The 18,297-nt window shown below is 39.3% G+C and overlaps 1 protein-coding gene across 1 annotated transcript in view; it reads right to left on the reverse strand.

Annotated features, from left to right (window-relative positions):
- Positions 1–2,813: 2,813 nt before the first annotated feature.
- The window catches only part of ELL2 (elongation factor for RNA polymerase II 2), a 64,637-nt gene continuing 49,153 nt past the window's right edge, over positions 2,814–18,297 (reverse strand). The window contains exons 6-12 of the mRNA XM_029942629.1: positions 15,459–15,583; positions 15,224–15,311; positions 12,961–13,531; positions 10,126–10,192; positions 6,530–6,701; positions 4,533–4,577; positions 2,814–4,439 (exon numbers count right to left, since the gene is read on the reverse strand). Of these exons, the coding sequence (XP_029798489.1) occupies positions 4,323–4,439; positions 4,533–4,577; positions 6,530–6,701; positions 10,126–10,192; positions 12,961–13,531; positions 15,224–15,311; positions 15,459–15,583 (1,185 nt within the window). The 3' untranslated portion in view covers positions 2,814–4,322. The remainder of the gene's footprint in view (positions 4,440–4,532; positions 4,578–6,529; positions 6,702–10,125; positions 10,193–12,960; positions 13,532–15,223; positions 15,312–15,458; positions 15,584–18,297) is intronic.

An 18,297-nucleotide genomic window follows, 5' to 3' on the forward strand; every position in this document is an offset into this window, starting at 1 on the left:
TCCCCCACCCCCAACATTCTGGTCTCCATTGAATCAAGAGTTTGTCTAGCCTGTGTGGTGTCACTGGAAAGGCCATTTTGTGAGCTGTGAGGCACCCGCACATGAGGGGGGATACGGAGAAGTGGTTAAGAACACAGACGCTGGGTCTGGACTCCCAGCTTCCACCCCTTACCAGCTGTGTCACGGACAAGTTGCTTAACTCGTCTAAGCCTCAGTCCACTCACCTAGAAGGTGGGGACAACAGGGCTGAGGCGAGGAGTAATGGGACAATGCACGTGTAGGAAACCTTTAACAGTGAGCATTGTCCTCCAACAGCCATTGCCTCTGGAGGGCGTGCCCTACACTTTGAAAACGGCAGGCAGGATCCCGGAGCAAATACCCTGCCCCCACTTCCTAGAGTCGCCAGCAAGAAATAGCTCTGTCCCAGGAGGATCATTTACATTAGGGCATCAGAGAGCACTGTTATGGGTCTGTTTTTAAAGATAAAATTAAGAGCCTTGTAAGGAGACAAAAAAAAAAACAATTACAGAATTGCAAAGTTAACATTTTTATTGAACTGTAATTGGTGTAGAACAAAAGGGACCACCACAGCTGCTGAGCTTGGGACACCTGAAGTCCCTGTGACATTTTACCTTTGAGAGTCCTAACATGGTTTGGGCGGAACAACTGAGAAACTGCGTGTAATATATATACACATATACACGTGAGTATATATATTTTAACACTTTGAAATATTTTGAAATGAGCCTCACAGCCTTGGTTAGTTTTGGGATAAAAGAACAATAATGACATCTTCTGTTGCCTTCATTTAGTAGTGTCAGTTAATATCCTTTCACAAAAGGTTCCTCAAAATGCTGGCTATCATCCCCCCCATCCGGCACACATACAGAAAGGATTTAGTAACACTTAGGCAAGTAATAAACCGTAAGAACTTCAAAAGTAGTAAGGGAGTACACCAAGCATACATGACCCAACACTCACACTGCCAGAAGTACAGCGAACTGGCTAAAGGTTTCCGCCAAGTTCCAGAAGCAGAGAATGCACTAATGGAAGGGGTAAGGCCACCAAGGAGACTTGGCGCTGATGGACCACTTGGGTCTGATCATTTCAGCATCTTCCTTCCAACATCCAAGTATGCATTTGCTTTACATAATGAGGTGAAATACTTTAAGGAAAAAGAAAACTGTAAAGTTTAAAAGTTCAATCAGAGATGAAATTAATACTGAATTTTTATAGTCACTGTGCATGGAGCAAAGACATAAAATGACCACACCAATTGTTTTTGTGAAAGCAAAGACTGACCAGCCATCAAACTCAGAGTTGAAAGTTACCCCCTCAAGTGTTCCACGGCAAATAAATAACAACATAGGAAACAGAATCCCTACTTAAAAACAAAATCACATCTAGTGAATGTCCCTTTTGGTTTGTACTCAGCTGCTCATTCAATCTGGAGTTAATCTGGTGTTGGCCAAAATTTCCAAGAGTGCTTCAAATTATTTTAGATGAAATGTGATAACACACACACACACACACACACACACACACACACACACACACACCCCCCATTCTCTCATCTTGATAATGCTATTTTATGCTTACTGTGTCTCTCAAAACAACTAAATAAATCCTTCTACCAGAGCAACTGGTACCATGTGGCCACTCCTTCCTGTAGCAATTATTTGAGAGAATCTAAACATCTTGCAGTAGGAGATAAAGGATGACTATAAATATTTTACTAGGCTTATGGCCATCTCCAAAAGAGATGCAGTTTCAGTAATAGCAGATTCAGAGATTTATAAATCAAATTTGGGACTGATAGACACACATTTTGCAAGGATCTGCCCAATGTACATAACAAACATCTAAATTAAGGCTTTTATAGGTAGGTGGTCAGGTCTGTGAATGTGCAGTGCTGGATTTTCATGACGTATCTCCAGCTTCCATTATTACCCAATTTGTAAACCAGAAGACGGGCTGATGGGGGTGGGAGCTCCAAGGGCTACCAACCAAATGGAATTCTTCTTCATAAAGTTCTGAAATAAGAGTTAGCAGTGAAAGAACTGAGAGGATGCTTCACATTATGTAGAGGGAAGAGGGATTTCTACCTGTGAGATGGATAGGCTTAAAAAAAAAAGCCAATAGTTCAACTTCAAGATTCTGAGATTTAGAGAACTAAAGGCTTAGCGCCACTATTAAACCAATGGTCCTCATACTTTCACTTGCAAAAGTCACCTGGAGGATATTTAGGAAACTGTGGATACCTGGGCCCTATACCCAGAGATTCTAATTTGGGTGATGTAAGTGTTGTCCAAGCACCTTGCTTTTGAGAAACACTGCATATAGAAAATAGACAATCTTTGATTAAAAGGCTAAGATGCCCAAGAAATGACACCAATGAGGTCATTATTATAGACAAATCCCTGGGGAGACTTCACCATAATATGAAGAACACATTTATTCCCATTTCCTTTCCTATCTTTTTTCAACTCAAAGTTTGAAATCAATGAACATTTAGTAATGATTGTACTAATTCTGAGGTAAAAGGAAGAGCACCAGGGATCTCAATGCTAAAAGAAACCAATTCCTTAGGAGGTCTGTGCTACATAAAATCAAATTTCTGTAATAGTGTTACACAGTTGAAGTGTACAGGGTCTTGTCAGTCTTTGTACAGTCTGTTTACTTCTGTATACTTTTCTATACTATCTACTCTTTCCAGTTAATGTTTTAGAAGAACTGCAAAGAGAAAAGTTCATCTACACGCTCTCAGTTTTCTGGATACCAACATTTTCTGGTTTATATCGATACACAACAAAGTTATTTATTTATTTATTTATTTTTTGGATGCTGGAGACAAACATCTTTATTAAAGATACTACCAAAATTTTGGCAAACATTTCAAAACAGATTTGTAAACATAATGCTTCCCTTTTCAACTGGCAGCACTTTGAAAAGACAATACGATAAGACAACACAACTTGAATCAACATTAGTTCAAAATCCTTGTTTTTGACCACATAACTTATGTTCCCACATGATAAAACAAATGATAGTTTAAATCAACGTCAACAGATAAACTCCATGAAATGAAAGTTTGTGCTGTTTGATGAATCACAGTATGTTATGGTTAAATATATTCGCTCTTTTTTATATTCCTGGCTCCCAGGATGAAAAACAATCTTAAATATACATTTCATGTAGGTAATAGCTTCTTTGCATATCTCTCTTCAAAAAATACTTTATAGCAGTATATAAATAGGTCACCTACATGTTTAATTTTATAATTTTGCCCCAAAACTATAGATCTGTTTCATTTTCATAACATATTGATTTTGCCCAACATTAATAAAGCTGACAAACTGTTGAAATGGAAATGCTTTTTGTCTTCCACGATAGAAGTAGCAATCTGACAGGAAAAAAAATTAAAAAACAAACCCCTACAGTAACACTCATCTGTTGTTTAACCTGAGCGTTTGGCCTACTGAGAGTAGCAGCTTTTCTCCTCCACGCACGCTCACATCCACGCCACCTCTGCACACACATCGGTCGAGCACACACTTTCAGACGCTGGTAGGCCACAGCATACTTCCCATTGCTCTACCCAAGTGGGAAGCAGTGTAGCTAATGATTAACCACACTATGTACACAACTAGCAAACACCTTAAGGCAACCATTGCGATGGGGGGTTAACTTGCAGGGCGGATTTACTGTTCTAGATCAAGTCAGCCTGTATGTACATGTGTGTGCATATTTACACACATACATATACATCTTTCTGTTTCTTAACCCTCCAAAACAATGTTTTAATTTTTTTTGTATTTTGTGCAAATTTCTAAATATTCTACCATTTAAGGCAAAGAGTTTGCATTAATAAAGGTCAGAAAATAGGCTTATGTTTATCCAAAACCATTTCACCTTGCACATTACTGTTTTTTTTTTAAACACACGTAACTTTGAAGTATGGACATTGGATCCCCAATATCTAAAAAAAAAATCATTTCTAATGACAAACATAAGTTTTTAAGGAAAAGAGCTGATCTGAATTGTAGACATTGGACCTCCAATATCTAAAAATGATTACTTCTATTGACAAACATAAATCTTGGGGGCGGGGTAGGGATGGGAAGAAGGACCAGAAAAGGCAGCTTCAAAAATGCAGGGAAGCAAAGTAAAATGGGGGGGGGGGGGGAGAGAGTAAATAACTCAAGTTTACTAATACTGAAACTTTCAACAAGCAAAGTTTCATTTTTTTCAGCATCTTAGAGCAACTCATTTGGAATTTTAAATAAATAAGTTTATTCACATCTTCTGGTCCAAGCAGAGATCTAGTGCCATGACTCTGCTTGCTGTTGGTCAAATTCACCTATTAGTCTTTTGATGTGAGCCAGCTTGTTATGAAGATACTCGCATCTGTATTTTTCTTCATGGTAATTGGGACTGGACTGCAGAGGGAACAAAAACAGGGAAGAATTAGGTGGCAGAATTTATAATACTGCCCAACTATGGGTCAGAAACCCTCAGATGATGATTCCTACCTGCTTGATCTTCTGATATTCTTGTAAGACTTCTTCATGAATATTCTACAAAATTAAAAAAGTGAAAATCAGAATCAGAAGGGAACAATTTTTTTGGCAATATAAACAGCTAACATACATTCAGCAAGGGTGTGGGAAATACTGATGATGGGAATGTAAATTGGTACAATCTTTAAAGAAGGCAATTTGGCAACTGCTACCAAAATGGCAAATGCAAAACTGACTCAGCACTTATACTTCTCTTTCAGATTTGCTTGTGCCTGAGCAAAATGCCGCATGTACAAGGTCACTTGCCGCAGTACCGTTTGCAAAGCAAAAGACAGTAAAGAAAATTTAAATGTCCATTAATCCATACAAAGGAATATGAAGAGGCCATAAGGGGGGGGGGAGTGCTTTGTGTACTTATATAAAGTTCTCTAAGATGCATTATATTTAGTGAAAAAAAGCAAAGTGCAGAATGATTTATACAGTTTGATATTATTTGTTCAAGAGGAAATATAGTCTAAGAACTTCTAAGATGCACATTTCTTCTCATTTTAATGCAATCAGACAAAAATGTATGGACAGTTGAACTTACTGGAACAGAAGACAATGGTACATATTGTAACTGATGACATCTTAGATTCAATCACGTATAGCACAAATGTGAATTTGCTTGTGTATAAACATCTTACACACACACACACACACACACACACACACACACACACACACGCAAACACCTCTGAAAGAATGCACTGGAAACCAGTACTACTGACTGCCTCTAGGGCGGGAAATTGGGTGGCTAGGGAAGATGGCTAATACTTATCTAACCTTACATACTATGGATGTAAGCAGTTTCCAAATACTTAACGTTTATTCTGCACAACTCTATAATCATCTTATTTTACGGATGGGGATTATCCACAAGGAAGTGAGATGACTTGCCTAAGGTCACACAAATATTCAATGATACAGCTGGGAATCACACCCTGGCAGTTTAGCTCCAGAGCCTGCTCTAACCACTAAGCAATCCTTCGAATTACATTTTAGTGTAAATATAATCATGGTATACTGGTAAATGTACTATATGTAAAAAACAAATAACCCCAAGCCACCATATCAATGGCCTCTTACACCCTCAAACACACATTCCTCTGGCAAAGTCCTCATAACTCTAGGCAGCCTGTGTAGAGATTAAGCCCCACTAATGGAAGGCACGGTCTTTAGGGCATAGACGCTCTTGGGCTGTTTTGCCAACTGGGGGAAACCCATTCACGGTCTCTCACGCAGGTTCCTGTCAGAACAGTAGTAAGCCCAAATGAAGGCACCATCTATGGCTGTGAAGTGTGACAAATTTATCTGGCCTACATAAGGAAGGCCACATTCATTCGTATCAATCCTTTTGCTTATGATTATGAGACAACTAGTATGTGGGTCTGGCTTCTACTGGTTTGCCAGCTATGGTGATACTACTAATTAAAGCAGGAAAGTGAAAATGGCCTAGTATCTGTTAACAAATGTCAGTCTTTGGAATAGCTGGAAACACCAAGCTTTTCTTCACGTAAGCCACAAATCTCTGTGGTATTAAATCCCTTTTATATTTTATGTCTATATCTTCCCTATTCTATGGTCTGAGATGGCAATGCAATTAAATATTCCAATGAATTCCAAATCCAACTTTTTTCCTATTTAGTTGTGTTTGCTTTTTACCTTGATACTTTATTGTATTATAGTAAATATATAAGCATATGTGACATATTTTATACATATGTTACATAAAGTTTTTTTTTTCCACTGACAGAAATATAGTTCATTGTGTTTACTTATTTCAGAGAACTATTTAAAATACTGTATTTAGTTTCCGAGCTAATATTCAATGAAGACCAAAGGCAGCAGAGAGGCTGGTTTGCCAGAGGCCATTCTCTGAAGGCCAGTAGGAGACCTGGGGGTGGGCTGGGTAGAGAACAAGGAGGCAAAAAATGCAAGTGAGCCTATCTAGGAGCAAACATGGTTACCTGATACTCTTTTGAGCCCGGAGAAAGCCGCTTTCGTTGTGCATCAAGTTTGATAAATCGTCTAGCTACAGTCTCCATCCTGGCATGCAAGGCTCTGTACTCATCATACTCAGCGTTGAAGTCGTCCTTGTAATTCTGGCGTTGCTCATAGGAGACAATAGCAATGTATTTTCTAATAAGAAAAAAAACAAGATACATGGAGAGAAATTACAGAATAAACATAACACACAAGTCTGTCATTTAAAACAAATATCAAGCTTAGAGACCACATCCAAGCTTATTTCCCTAGAATGAATGTCACCCTGTCACTGTGTGCAGCCATGTCACTCCTTCAAAGAACTTTCAGGTGAAATTACCCCACAGGAGAGCTGAAGATCTTCAGTGAAGGAAAGTAAATGTGAAAAGAACATGGTGGCAATGGAATTGGAAGTGTGACCAGAAGACAACGTTCATACAGATGTAGCTTCCCAAACCTTTCTCTATCCAAAATAATTCACTACCACACTAGTGGCAGAGGCCAACCCATCTTTACAAGTCACACGGAAACAGAAGGACTTGGTGGGTAACATGAAACCAGGACACTGTCACACAGTCACTAACTAAATGCTGAAGTCAAAGCTCTCTCTAGTTGTGTGGCTGTCTGAGAGGAGGTCTGTCTGTTGGCCATTCACACCTGCTGCCAGCAAGGCGCCTCAGGCTTCTTCCTTCTGCCTCTTTTCTCCCATGTCTGACTAGGCAAATGTATAGAATACAAAAGGGAATAATTGTCTTCTTTGGAAATGAGAGACTGGGGAAAAATAGGAATAAAAAGGACATATTTCGCCCGTTCTTTTCAACACTTAAATGTCATTTTCTATGTAACGGAACATCAGTGTCAAAGTATTCTTCTTAGTTTCGTAATAAAAATGCCACAAATCTGTTTTACTTCGGTGTGTGAATACCTCTAGGGAACTGGTGAGTGAAGGCCGTTTTCCCAGAGTGTCAGTTTATTCACTGGCAAGCAAATTAAAACATCATTTTAGTATTAAAACACAGTTAGCATTACTGGTTTGTGGCTCTGGGAGGTGGGATCACACCGGGCACTGGCCTGGGTCTCCGGACTCCGCGTTTCTAGCATGGAATGCTACGTTCCCTTGACATTCCAAGATGAAAACTGGCATTCCTGAAGCAGTTTCAAGCAGGGGCAGGTGCCTCAGCACACCCCAGGCATGCGCAGGTGGTCTCAACTGTGGGAAAACCTTGGAGTTCAGTCCTCCACAAAAATGGTTTTAGATAACCTTACCGGTTTTATTTGACCTGAGATGGCACAAATGTCTGGTAGGCGGTGTGAGAAAAGCAATGCAACTCAGCACTTGATGTCCGCATTAATATTTTTACTCCTGCTGAGTTGGACACTGTGGAGGCTTAAGTTTCTAAGTGTGAGGGAGACAGCACGGGTATGCCGGTGTCCCTGCTGTAAGAGTGTGGCGAGCCAGGCAGTGCAGCAGGGCTGTCCTGACGGCACAGCACAGGAAGCCCAGGGTGGAAGAGAGTTCCTGGGGATAAGTGCATGCAAGCAAAATGGCTAAGCTGCTCGAGAAACTCTGGCTTAATGTGTTACATGAAATATCCTGCTTTCTCAAGATCACACCCAAGGCTACACCCCCAGTATTTTATTTAATAATTTCCTTAGGGAAAAATACTAAAATGGCCAACAGTTGTGTTGCTCTTAGAGAAGATTAGTTGGCTGTCCTGGCACTTTAATGAAAAGCATTTCACTATTTTTAACAAAGGTTGTTATGGTTCTACAGCTGGCTCTAAATGCAGTGATGGAACAAAATTTTAAAGGGTTTGGATATTTCACAACCACAAGTAACAGAAGTAGTCTTATTATATAAAAATTAGAGATATTGTGGTTTAGGTAGGAATTATTCAGAGGCTGATCATTAAGGTTTTATTGTATGTCTTTTTGGTTTTCTTACGAAATAACAAGGTTAGGTTCTGTAATTTCAGTGATTTTTCTGCAAATTCATGCTTTCTCACCATTTTAAGAAAATTGGCTCTATTCGTGTAAGGCAGTTTTGGGATTAAATAAATTGCTTTTAGTTTAATAAGTTAAGCAAACAGTTACACAGGTTACATACTTTAGTGATTTTTGAGAGCCAGAAACGTGACAAGATGCCAAAATGTGCCGAGGCAGATGTGGTGACCATCGCTTAGATTCGAATGTTAAAAACCAGGTTTTAAACATAGAGTTAACTGGTTAAGTTGACAAAGCATAGCAACGGCCCGAGTCCATGGGGAAAGGGGTTAGAATTTTGTTTTAGCCTTCCCACACGATTCTGTTATATAGACCTAGTTTACATCACGACCGCAAAAAAGAGTTCAAAACCCACCACAAGAGAATGAGAGCACAGTCCTGCAGTGGTCATCTGAGGGGGCCGACTTCCGCAAACTTCTAAGGAGAAGTGAGTTTGCAGTAGGAGCAGCGAACCCCCCCATCCATGGAGCCAGATGCCTGCCGTCCCCCTACAACCCTTCCTGGGCCAGCTCGGTGGGCGCTGCTTTTTAAAGCTCCCCCACGCCCCAACTCTAAAACCATATACCACCTCCGATGAGAGAGTGCTCGGTATGGTTTCTTGGGTTCTTTTTAGTTAAGGGATGATAACCAGCATTATGGTTTCATGCTTTATCATTCCCCAGTAAGTACAGCTTTCACACTACTGTTAAGCAAAACTAACACATTTTAAGTATAAAATATTCTTTACTCTGGAAATCAACATTTTGTGGTACACGGAGGGCTAAACAGCAGTTTAACTTTGTTCACCATGAGATGGTAATAGAGAAAAAAATGTTCATACAGCTCAGAATCCATTTTCCAATCTACATTCAAATTATTTTGCGCATTTGTTCATTTTCAAAGCTATCTGCGGTCAAATCTGTTTGCTATTCCACTCTCCGTTTTTCCAGGCTCTTGCAACTTAATTATTTCTTCTTACAGAAGCCTTTGAGTCTATAAAAAGCTAGAATTATGTCTACAAGTTATAATTTCTGTGATAACCAGTTAGAAAAATGTCCCCAGCTCAGCGTTTAGCAGCTTGTTGTCATAACAAGAAAAACATTATAACTGGCACTAAAGTGAAATGATCCGATTTTATTCTTTTCTCCTCTTAAAATTAATTTGATGGCAGAACTTTATTTAAATGAAAATCAGTCTATCTCTATTTTCTAGTAACTGTGGAGATTTAAGCGCTTTATCAGTTATAAACTCTCTTTGGGCAGAACAAGTGAATGTGCATTGATAGACTGTCAGCTTTGAAGAGTCAGACCCCTGAAACCTTCCATAATCAAATGCCTGGCCTGGCCACAGAACAAAGGACAGGCTTCCCTATACTTAAAGGCCATGGAGCAGAGCTCAGAGCTGGGGAAGACACAACCTGCTTAGGCAGACGGGTGGATTTGGGACAAGCAGGCTTAATGGCAGCCTTTCAAATGCAGGGGTGGCTCCGGGACTCTATTTCTGGAACTTCTTTTCTCATTTGCAAATTATGGGAAAAGAATTTGCAAACTTTCTAAAATTAAACAGTTCTCTCCCATTGGCAGACATCGGAACTTACATCAAATAATCTGGGAGTTCAATTGTCGAAGAAGGCTCCGTGGAGGCAGTGCAGCCCTCTTTAACTCCTACAAAGAAAAAACAAAATCAAGCTTTCATCGAACAGTATGGTTATAAAATGCCTATAATTCTAAAATAGATCAGAAACATCTGGAACACTTTTCCTCAAATTCTATTCTTCCATCTCAATAAGCAACAGTGAGCAAGGAATACAATTGCACACGAACAATAGAGGTCCTGTGAGCAGGGCCAGCAGAACTGACGCCAGGCATTGAAAGTGCCCTGGCTACCACGGTGTCTGCACAATAAAGGAATTCCATCTTAACCCAAGGTCAATCTTCTATTCTTTCAATAACAGTTGTGGCATCTGCCCAGCAATTCAAAGACTGTGGTGGCAGATGCGGCCAGACAATGGAAGATACAAATTTTACATCAACATCTACTTTTCATAGGATTTGAACAGTGCAGATGAGACAATGAAGTCAGGTAGCAGACCGCTTCGGTCACTATATTTTATTGCTACCCTTTTTGTATGCAGAGAGTGGAATCGGGTAGGAAGCTTTCCCATATCGGTTTTAAAGTAATTTAAAATAAGTCATTACTGAATACCAATTTATACTCCTCTCATCTCTTATCTCTAAATCTCATAACACTACACAGATTTGTTTTTAAAAGAAAAAAAGAGACTAAATAAAATGCCAGCCATTCAGGGCTATGCTGTGAAAATGTGTCAAATCCCTCAGTCAGGATTCTATTTGTTTGAATACAACTTTTCCTGAGGGTATATTTAGATTTTTTATTAAGATAAACTTTTTATCATTCAAACTAGAATTAATAACTCAAATCCTAACTCTGCCTGCTGGCAAACATACATGTTCAATATAAAACAAAAGTGAATATTTGATAATTTCTTGGTTTAACATTTTAAACGTCCAAGTATACTGAATAAATTATGCAGACTCTGTGGCCTTATTGATGTTAGTGTATGTGTGTGTAGACTTTGAGTCGCGCCCCGCCCCCCACAACCCCTCCCCTCCGGCCCCCACCTTTTACAGCAGCCTGAATCTTAAAGGACATGTCACCTGGCTTCTTTGCCATAGACCTAGATAAATTCCAACAGATTCAGGAGATGTGGGTCTGGATCTCTCCTCAGTTTGTGATAATCTAGATGGTTTTGAAAGTGAAGGATTCATAGACTAGGTCTACTTCTTCAACCTCCAAGTCTGAGAACACTCAAACTTTGCTGTAGGTTGCAACATACCGGGATCCAATCCTTCCAGCACTGGCCTGACTCAGGGTGGGAAGTGTATAGATTAGCATATGCCCAAGAACATGGCTTACTAACTCTGAACACGTGTTATTACTGCTTGCCTTTTCCTGTCTTGGCAAATTCAAGTACAACAGTGTGAGGGGGAAAAAGCTTACACCTACCTTTTGGGCCACTATATAGTACCACGCTGATCTAAATATTTCAACAGACAGGCTGTGATGTGCAGTATAGTCTATCCAGGTCACAGAAGGTACTGCATCTTACTATTCTGTAAAGCTCCTCTCATGTGGTTAAGTCAGTTAAGTTTAAGAATTACAGACTCCCGTATTATGGGCAAATTACAGAAAGACAACACTCCTTAACCTCTTCATTAAAGTAACTTTTCTAAAGTTGTATTTTCCTCGAGAATTTTACTTTGGTTATGCTGAGTTTAAAATTGGCAACAATGCTAAATGAGGGGCTTGAATCTTGGATGTACTGTTTGGGGGACATTAAGGTTTAGAGGACAATTGCTTTTAAATAAGAAAAATTTTGTTACTGGGTGTCAAAAATGATCACACCTAGGGTCTTTCTATGATTAGCTTCCCTTTAGAAGTAAAGCATTATTTTAAGCTTCTTTGCATCTCCATGTATCTGGCTTTTCAAGTTTCCAAAAGCTTGAAATGGTTAAATTTCACTAATAAGATGCTAGTTTACTGTATAACAGTGTTCTCAAAATTGAGAAAGAATTTCTTAAGCTCTATCAAGCAAAGTGCCAATAGCATTGCATAAGACAAATTGCTTTCACTCTGAATAAAGATGACGTTATGGATCTGCATATACAATCTTACCTTGCCGAGTTTTATAAAGAACTTGACATTTCCCCTGTGTTAACATTAATTAAGGCAGGGGTGACCCTGTTTCTCTGGTGAAGAAGGAAAAGAATTATTTTTATCGCTAATTGTGTGTCTGGTAAAATTAGTTCAAGAATGGCAGAGAACAGGTCATATTGAGGTTGTGCAAAACCCTGACAGTTATGGAAAAGAGCAACAAGATCTACCTTCTGAGAGGGGGTCTCTGGAGGATAATAGTCATTTTCTTTTTTTTTTTCTTTTTTATGTTTTTTATTTATTTTTGAGAGAGAGAGAAAGAGAGAGACAGCGTGAGCAGGGGAGGGTCAGAGAGAGAGAGAGGGAAACACAGAATCTGAAGCAGGCTCTAGGCTCTGAGTTGTCAGCACAGAGCCTGACGTGGGGCTCAAACCCACGAACCACGAGATCCTGACCTGAGCCGAAGTCAGACGCTTAACATACTGAGTCACCCAGGCGCCCCAAGGAGGGTAACAGTCATTTTCTAATGTTACCATGTTATTATCAAATTTAGAAACTATATTCAAGAGTTGGCTAAAGAGACCAAAAATGACCGATGTTAAATATACAAAAAAAAAATCTCCAAAGCACACCAAGAACATTAACAGTCATTTGATAAAAAAGCATTACTAATTAAATACCATAATCTCACTCAGTATAGTCTACTCTGCCTGTTCACTTAATGTATGCAGTTGGTCTTATAGATGTAAAAGTGTACCTTCATTGGAATCTGGACTGGAGTTGTTCAGCTTGGCAATTTCCTCTTCTCTTTTAAAGTTCTCTTCCTTTTCTTCAGTCATCTCAATGTCGTGCTTTTTAATTTGGTCCTTTTCCTTGTGTTTTTTAGACTTCTTTTTGGACTTTTTGTGAGACATTGAAGGAGTTTCTTCCATAGGCTTTGGACACTTTAGTAGAACTGAACCAGGGGGTAAGGTTTCCAGAGAAGTCCTAGAGGTATATTTGTCTTGCTGGTCCTCATATATACTACTGTTTTGACTAAAACTGTCAACAGGTAGGTCTTGAGTCCCCCGGCCTTCTGGAGTGCTAGGGGAATTGGAGTTAGAATTTACAGTCTGCGGAGGGTTGGAAACAGGCAGGTGGGTTGAAGGCAGCGGCGGAGGAGTAGGGATGGCAGCAGCTGCAGGAGGTGGCAAGAGGCCTGCAGCAGATTTTTCACTGGTGGGATTCAAATGACCATTTAATGTTGGCGGCACTCTACTTGTCAGGTGAGATATTCGAGCTTTCTTATTCATTAAAGGATCAATGAAATCTGAATCTAAAGGCCGTTTCTGTGGGGGAGGGGCAGGAAAAAATAAGCCACTTTGCATTAAAACTCAACACATGCATCACTAGTTATCACATGAACAAATGAGTCATTTTTATTCATTCTTAAGTTTATCACTGGCATTGTATTAACCATTTCCTGAGGTTAGGCAGGAACAAACCATCAACAAACACAAAAGGGAAATGAATTTTCATGTCTAATGCAAAAAAGCCGAATCTGGCAAATATGTTTCTTGGAGTACATACACTTTCTGATCATACAGCCCCACCCTAAGTTCTTGGAGAGAGACCGGCATTTCTGCAGACTATACTGCTTAGGAGAGGATTAAGTCGAGGGGACCTTCCTCTGAGGGCCATGGCTGACCCAGTTACATTAAAAGAGAGGAGAAAGCAGTTTGTGCCATTTCACTTGGTCAGAACTAAGAAGGGCAGGTAAAGGCCCACAAAAGCCTACACGTATTTAATCTCCTCTAATGTGCTAAGATGCTCTAATTATGAATATTTTGGCTGCCATTTATTATTTCACCTGTCTTAAAATGAGAATAGCCAGCACCTTCAAAGTAATTTCTCTAAGGATCTCTATCATTGCTGAAATACTATTCAGTTTCTTCCCCTATAAATATATCTCTTCATCAGCTTAGAAGGTAAGTCTTAATAACTAGTGCATAAAAATGATATGGAATTAATGTTTAAGAAATTTAAAAAATTATGCTAATACTAATCCAATCCAGCAACAACAATGTTTAAATTAGAAAGGAAATTCAGAAAGTAGAAAACTACAAAGCATACATTCAATGTAATAATGTGACCTAAACTTCAGCTTGAAAGAAAATAAGTTAATCATCCCATTAATTATTCTGTTTTCCATTTAGCACCATTGATTTGGCAGCCGTTATATAATTAGATCACAGCATAAATAACTTCATGGTAGTTGGTATCAAAAGTGAGGCTTCTATAGACAATGCCCATGCAAGGGCAGAATTACTTTTTTGACATGTGAGTAGCCTGTTGCCCACAGCATGCTTACTGCTGTCCACACATCTGTTCTATATCCCTAATCCGTGGGAGGAGGGTCTAGAAAGAGGGGCACTGTGGGAGTAGCACTGGGGTAGATAGGACTGTCCCATGGTCAATCCCCAAATCAGGGAAATAAAGAATCTCTTGGGGGAAATTATAAACTGGAATGAGTGAGGTCTAAATGGAGTATTCTGATTGGGATTTGATTGAAAAATATGTTAAAGATGTGTGTATGAAAAGGACAGAATTTTTTATTTGCTTATTTTAAAAGCATTTTTCCTCAAGAATATTCTTTTGGAACGTGTTTCAGATAATATGAAATACCTTCAGCTTTCTCTATATAATCTGAGACTCAATATGGGACTGGATGAGTTTTCTAGTAGTGACCAAATAGAAAAGTACATAATCTTTATAATAAATGTAAACTTTAAATACGGAAAAGCAAAGTAGATATTAAGTACTTTGACAAGCAGTGCTATGTGGTGAGAAAGAGGTGTGGGCTGTGAGCTGGGACTTGAATTCTAGACCCGAGCTCTGCCATGAGCAGGCTGTGTGACTTTGGGTAGGCAGGCTGTGCAGCTTCTCTAAGCCTCATTTCCATCATGCACACATCAGACCACTTGAACCAGGTGACCCCTAGAGTTCACTTCAGGGCTATGGTTATGTAATTTCATGAATACCTGAGGAGAAGACGCAGCATCTCTACTAGAACATACAGGAGATTCTGAACGGCTGGTGCTGGCAGCATTCTGAGATGGATTTAATTTTCTGTAAAGGATATGTATGTTCCGGTTATGAAGAGAATTTTCAAATGTTCATCATAAAAAGCTTACCCCTGCTTCTCTTTTCCTTTTCAACAATAAAATAACAAAAAATAATCACTTATTTGACTGGTTTCAAAGAAGAAAACTTTACCTTGAGAGCACTGACTGTAATGACCGTCTGTCTATTTCATTGTATCCAGGCCAGTCTTTTTGAAGCTCTTTGAAAACATAATCCTTTAAGGTATACGAGAGGTCCTTAGGATTCAGATTGGCTACCTGGCACATGGTGTGAAAACAGAGCATTAGATCTTTTTGCTATTTCCTAACCCAAAACAGGCAACATTTTGCATTTTCACTGAAAACAACTGTACCAACTGTCTCCAAAGGGACCACTAGTTTTGCATATGACAGTTCTCAATAACTGTTTGACTTCATTTGAGAAATTAAAACTTTAAATATGCAGCTAAATAATTTTTCTCTGAACGTCCACCATGTGACATTTCTATTCAAACAGCCTACTTGAAGCAAAAAGTGGAGGAAGATTTATTTTTTAATTTTTATTAAGTCAAGTTTTTCTAGTCAAAGGAGTTGGGTTTAACAACTTCATTATTTACTTCTGGCTATAACTCCATTACTTTTGAATCACAGTAAACATCTTTGATCATTTGTATTAAGTAGAAACCAAACAGTGCCCAAATGCTGGATTATAAAAACTTTCCCCTCAGTAATCAGCAGAAATTATCTCCATAAATAGTATCAGTTCTGATACCCCTGTCTGTCATTTTCTTGGCTTGCTACTCTTGCTTCTTGTAGTTGCCAAATCTCCTGAAGAACCATTTATTCAAAGTCTTTGAAATTCCCAAAAACCAATAAATGGAAACGTACAGCAAAATAACCCCCAAATTACTGTTATTAGTCAGTTTATTCTCAAGTGTAATCTTTTATCACTTAACTGCAATTCCTACAGTGTCCAGGCCTAGATTCTGTTAACAATACAAATGTGCAGATTCAGATGCCAAACCAAGAGTCATTTTTAAGGCTGGCAGAAAGGTAATCCTTCTGTCATTTCCTACTGAAATGATTTTTCTAAAGTTTATTTATTTTGAGAGAGACAGCATGAGCGGGGAGAGACAGATAAAGAGGGGTACAGAGGATCTGAAGCAGGCTCCATGCTGACAGCAGACAGCCCGATGTGGGGCTCAAACACACAAACTGTGAGATCATGACCTGACCATGAAGTCAGACACTCAACCAACTGAGCCACCCAAGTGTCCAAGAAATGGTCTTTTTAATAACTTGACTTCTTTCTGTGTCTTTTAAAAATACTATCAAATATATTACGATAGTTTATGCTTTTCTTACAGCTTAACATTAATCTAATATTAATGCTGTTATGAGGTAGAAAATGGTAGGCTTAAGTTTCAAATTTGCATATAAATTAAATGAGACACAACCAGATTTTTCAAACTGGAAAAAATACAATGCTTAGCTTTTTCCTTTTACCCTCAGGACTACAGACTGTTCTCAGGTCCTCATAATGGGACCTTCTCCTGCTTTCCTCCTCCTTCCTTTTTGTCTTTTTTTGTGCACTCTTCTATATGCTGGAGTGCTTGGGACCTACTGTCTGTCTTGTATTCTTCATTGTCATCATCTCCTCCTAAGATTATTTCATTCAGCCTTTTTTTTTTTTAATGCTTTTTATTTATTTTTGAGAGGCAGAGAGAGTGCGAGCAGGGGAGAGTCAGAGAGAGAGGGAGATACAGAATCTGAAGCAGGCTCCAGGCTCTGAGCTAGTGGTCAGCACAGAGCCCGATGCAGGGCTCGAACCCACGAACTGTGAGATCATGCCCTGAGACGAAGCCGGATGCTTAACGACTGAGCCACCCAGGTGTCCCTATTTCATTCAGCCTTAAGGCTTTCTTGCTTACTTTCTTTCATCTCTACAACAAATGTAGGCCTGGAACTCATGACCTTGAGATGAAGAATCCCATGCTCCTCCAACTGAGCCAGCTCTAAGGCTTTCAATAGCCAATCAATATGCTGCTATCTACTAATTTTTAACTCCAGCTCCAACTGCTGTCTCAACACCATGGCTTTATATGTCACTACTAAGCATCTATCACTATTTGGTTATATCTAACTGACATCTTCCGAACAGAAATCCTAGTGCCCCTCCACTCCATACACTTGTTCCTTTGCCATCCCTCTCCCTCTCTGTTAATGGCTCAGTATCTATTTAATTGCTCCATTTAATTGGTCTGGGTTAGAGTCCAGACACTGGCATTTTTTAAAACTCCCCAGAAGATTCTAATGTGCAGCTAGGATGAGATTATGCTCTAAATCCTGTCAAGTGATTAACATAATGCCACTCATGTCCCATTTGCTGCTGAATTAAGCATACCTACATTTTAATACACTTATGTCTATATACATATAAATAATGACATAACTACTGACAGTATTTTGTGATGTATGAACTGAACCTCCCTCCTTCTCCAAATAAAAAAACTTGTGATTATAAGGTAATTGATCAAAGGTAATACTTTACACATTCATAGCCCTTAATGAAGACAAGTGAATGATCTCAGCATACTCAGTGGCAGGAAAAGGCAGAGTAAAGAGCATGCAGGGCAAGACACATTTGAAACTATTTAGTAGGTAAAAATATTCTGGCTTATACAAACCAAAGACTGATAAAAATAAACTGCAAAACCCCACCTATATAACAGTTAAAATTACAGCAATACTTTAGGTGATCCAAGACCAAAAACAGCCAACAAAAACTTCTTACTTTTTTGGGCCACCTGGGTGGCTCTGTTGGTTAGGCCTCCGACTCTTGATTTTGGCTCAGGTCATGATCTCACAGTTAGGAGTTTGAAACCTCATTAGGCTCTGCACTATCAGTGCCCAGAGTACTTGGGATTCTCTCTCCTTCCCTCTTTCTGCCCCTCCCCTGCATGTGCATGCTCACTCGCTCACTCTCTCTCTCT

Source organism: Suricata suricatta, chromosome 6, assembly GCF_006229205.1.
Source record: "Suricata suricatta isolate VVHF042 chromosome 6, meerkat_22Aug2017_6uvM2_HiC, whole genome shotgun sequence".
NCBI classification, from domain to species: domain Eukaryota; kingdom Metazoa; phylum Chordata; class Mammalia; order Carnivora; family Herpestidae; genus Suricata; species Suricata suricatta.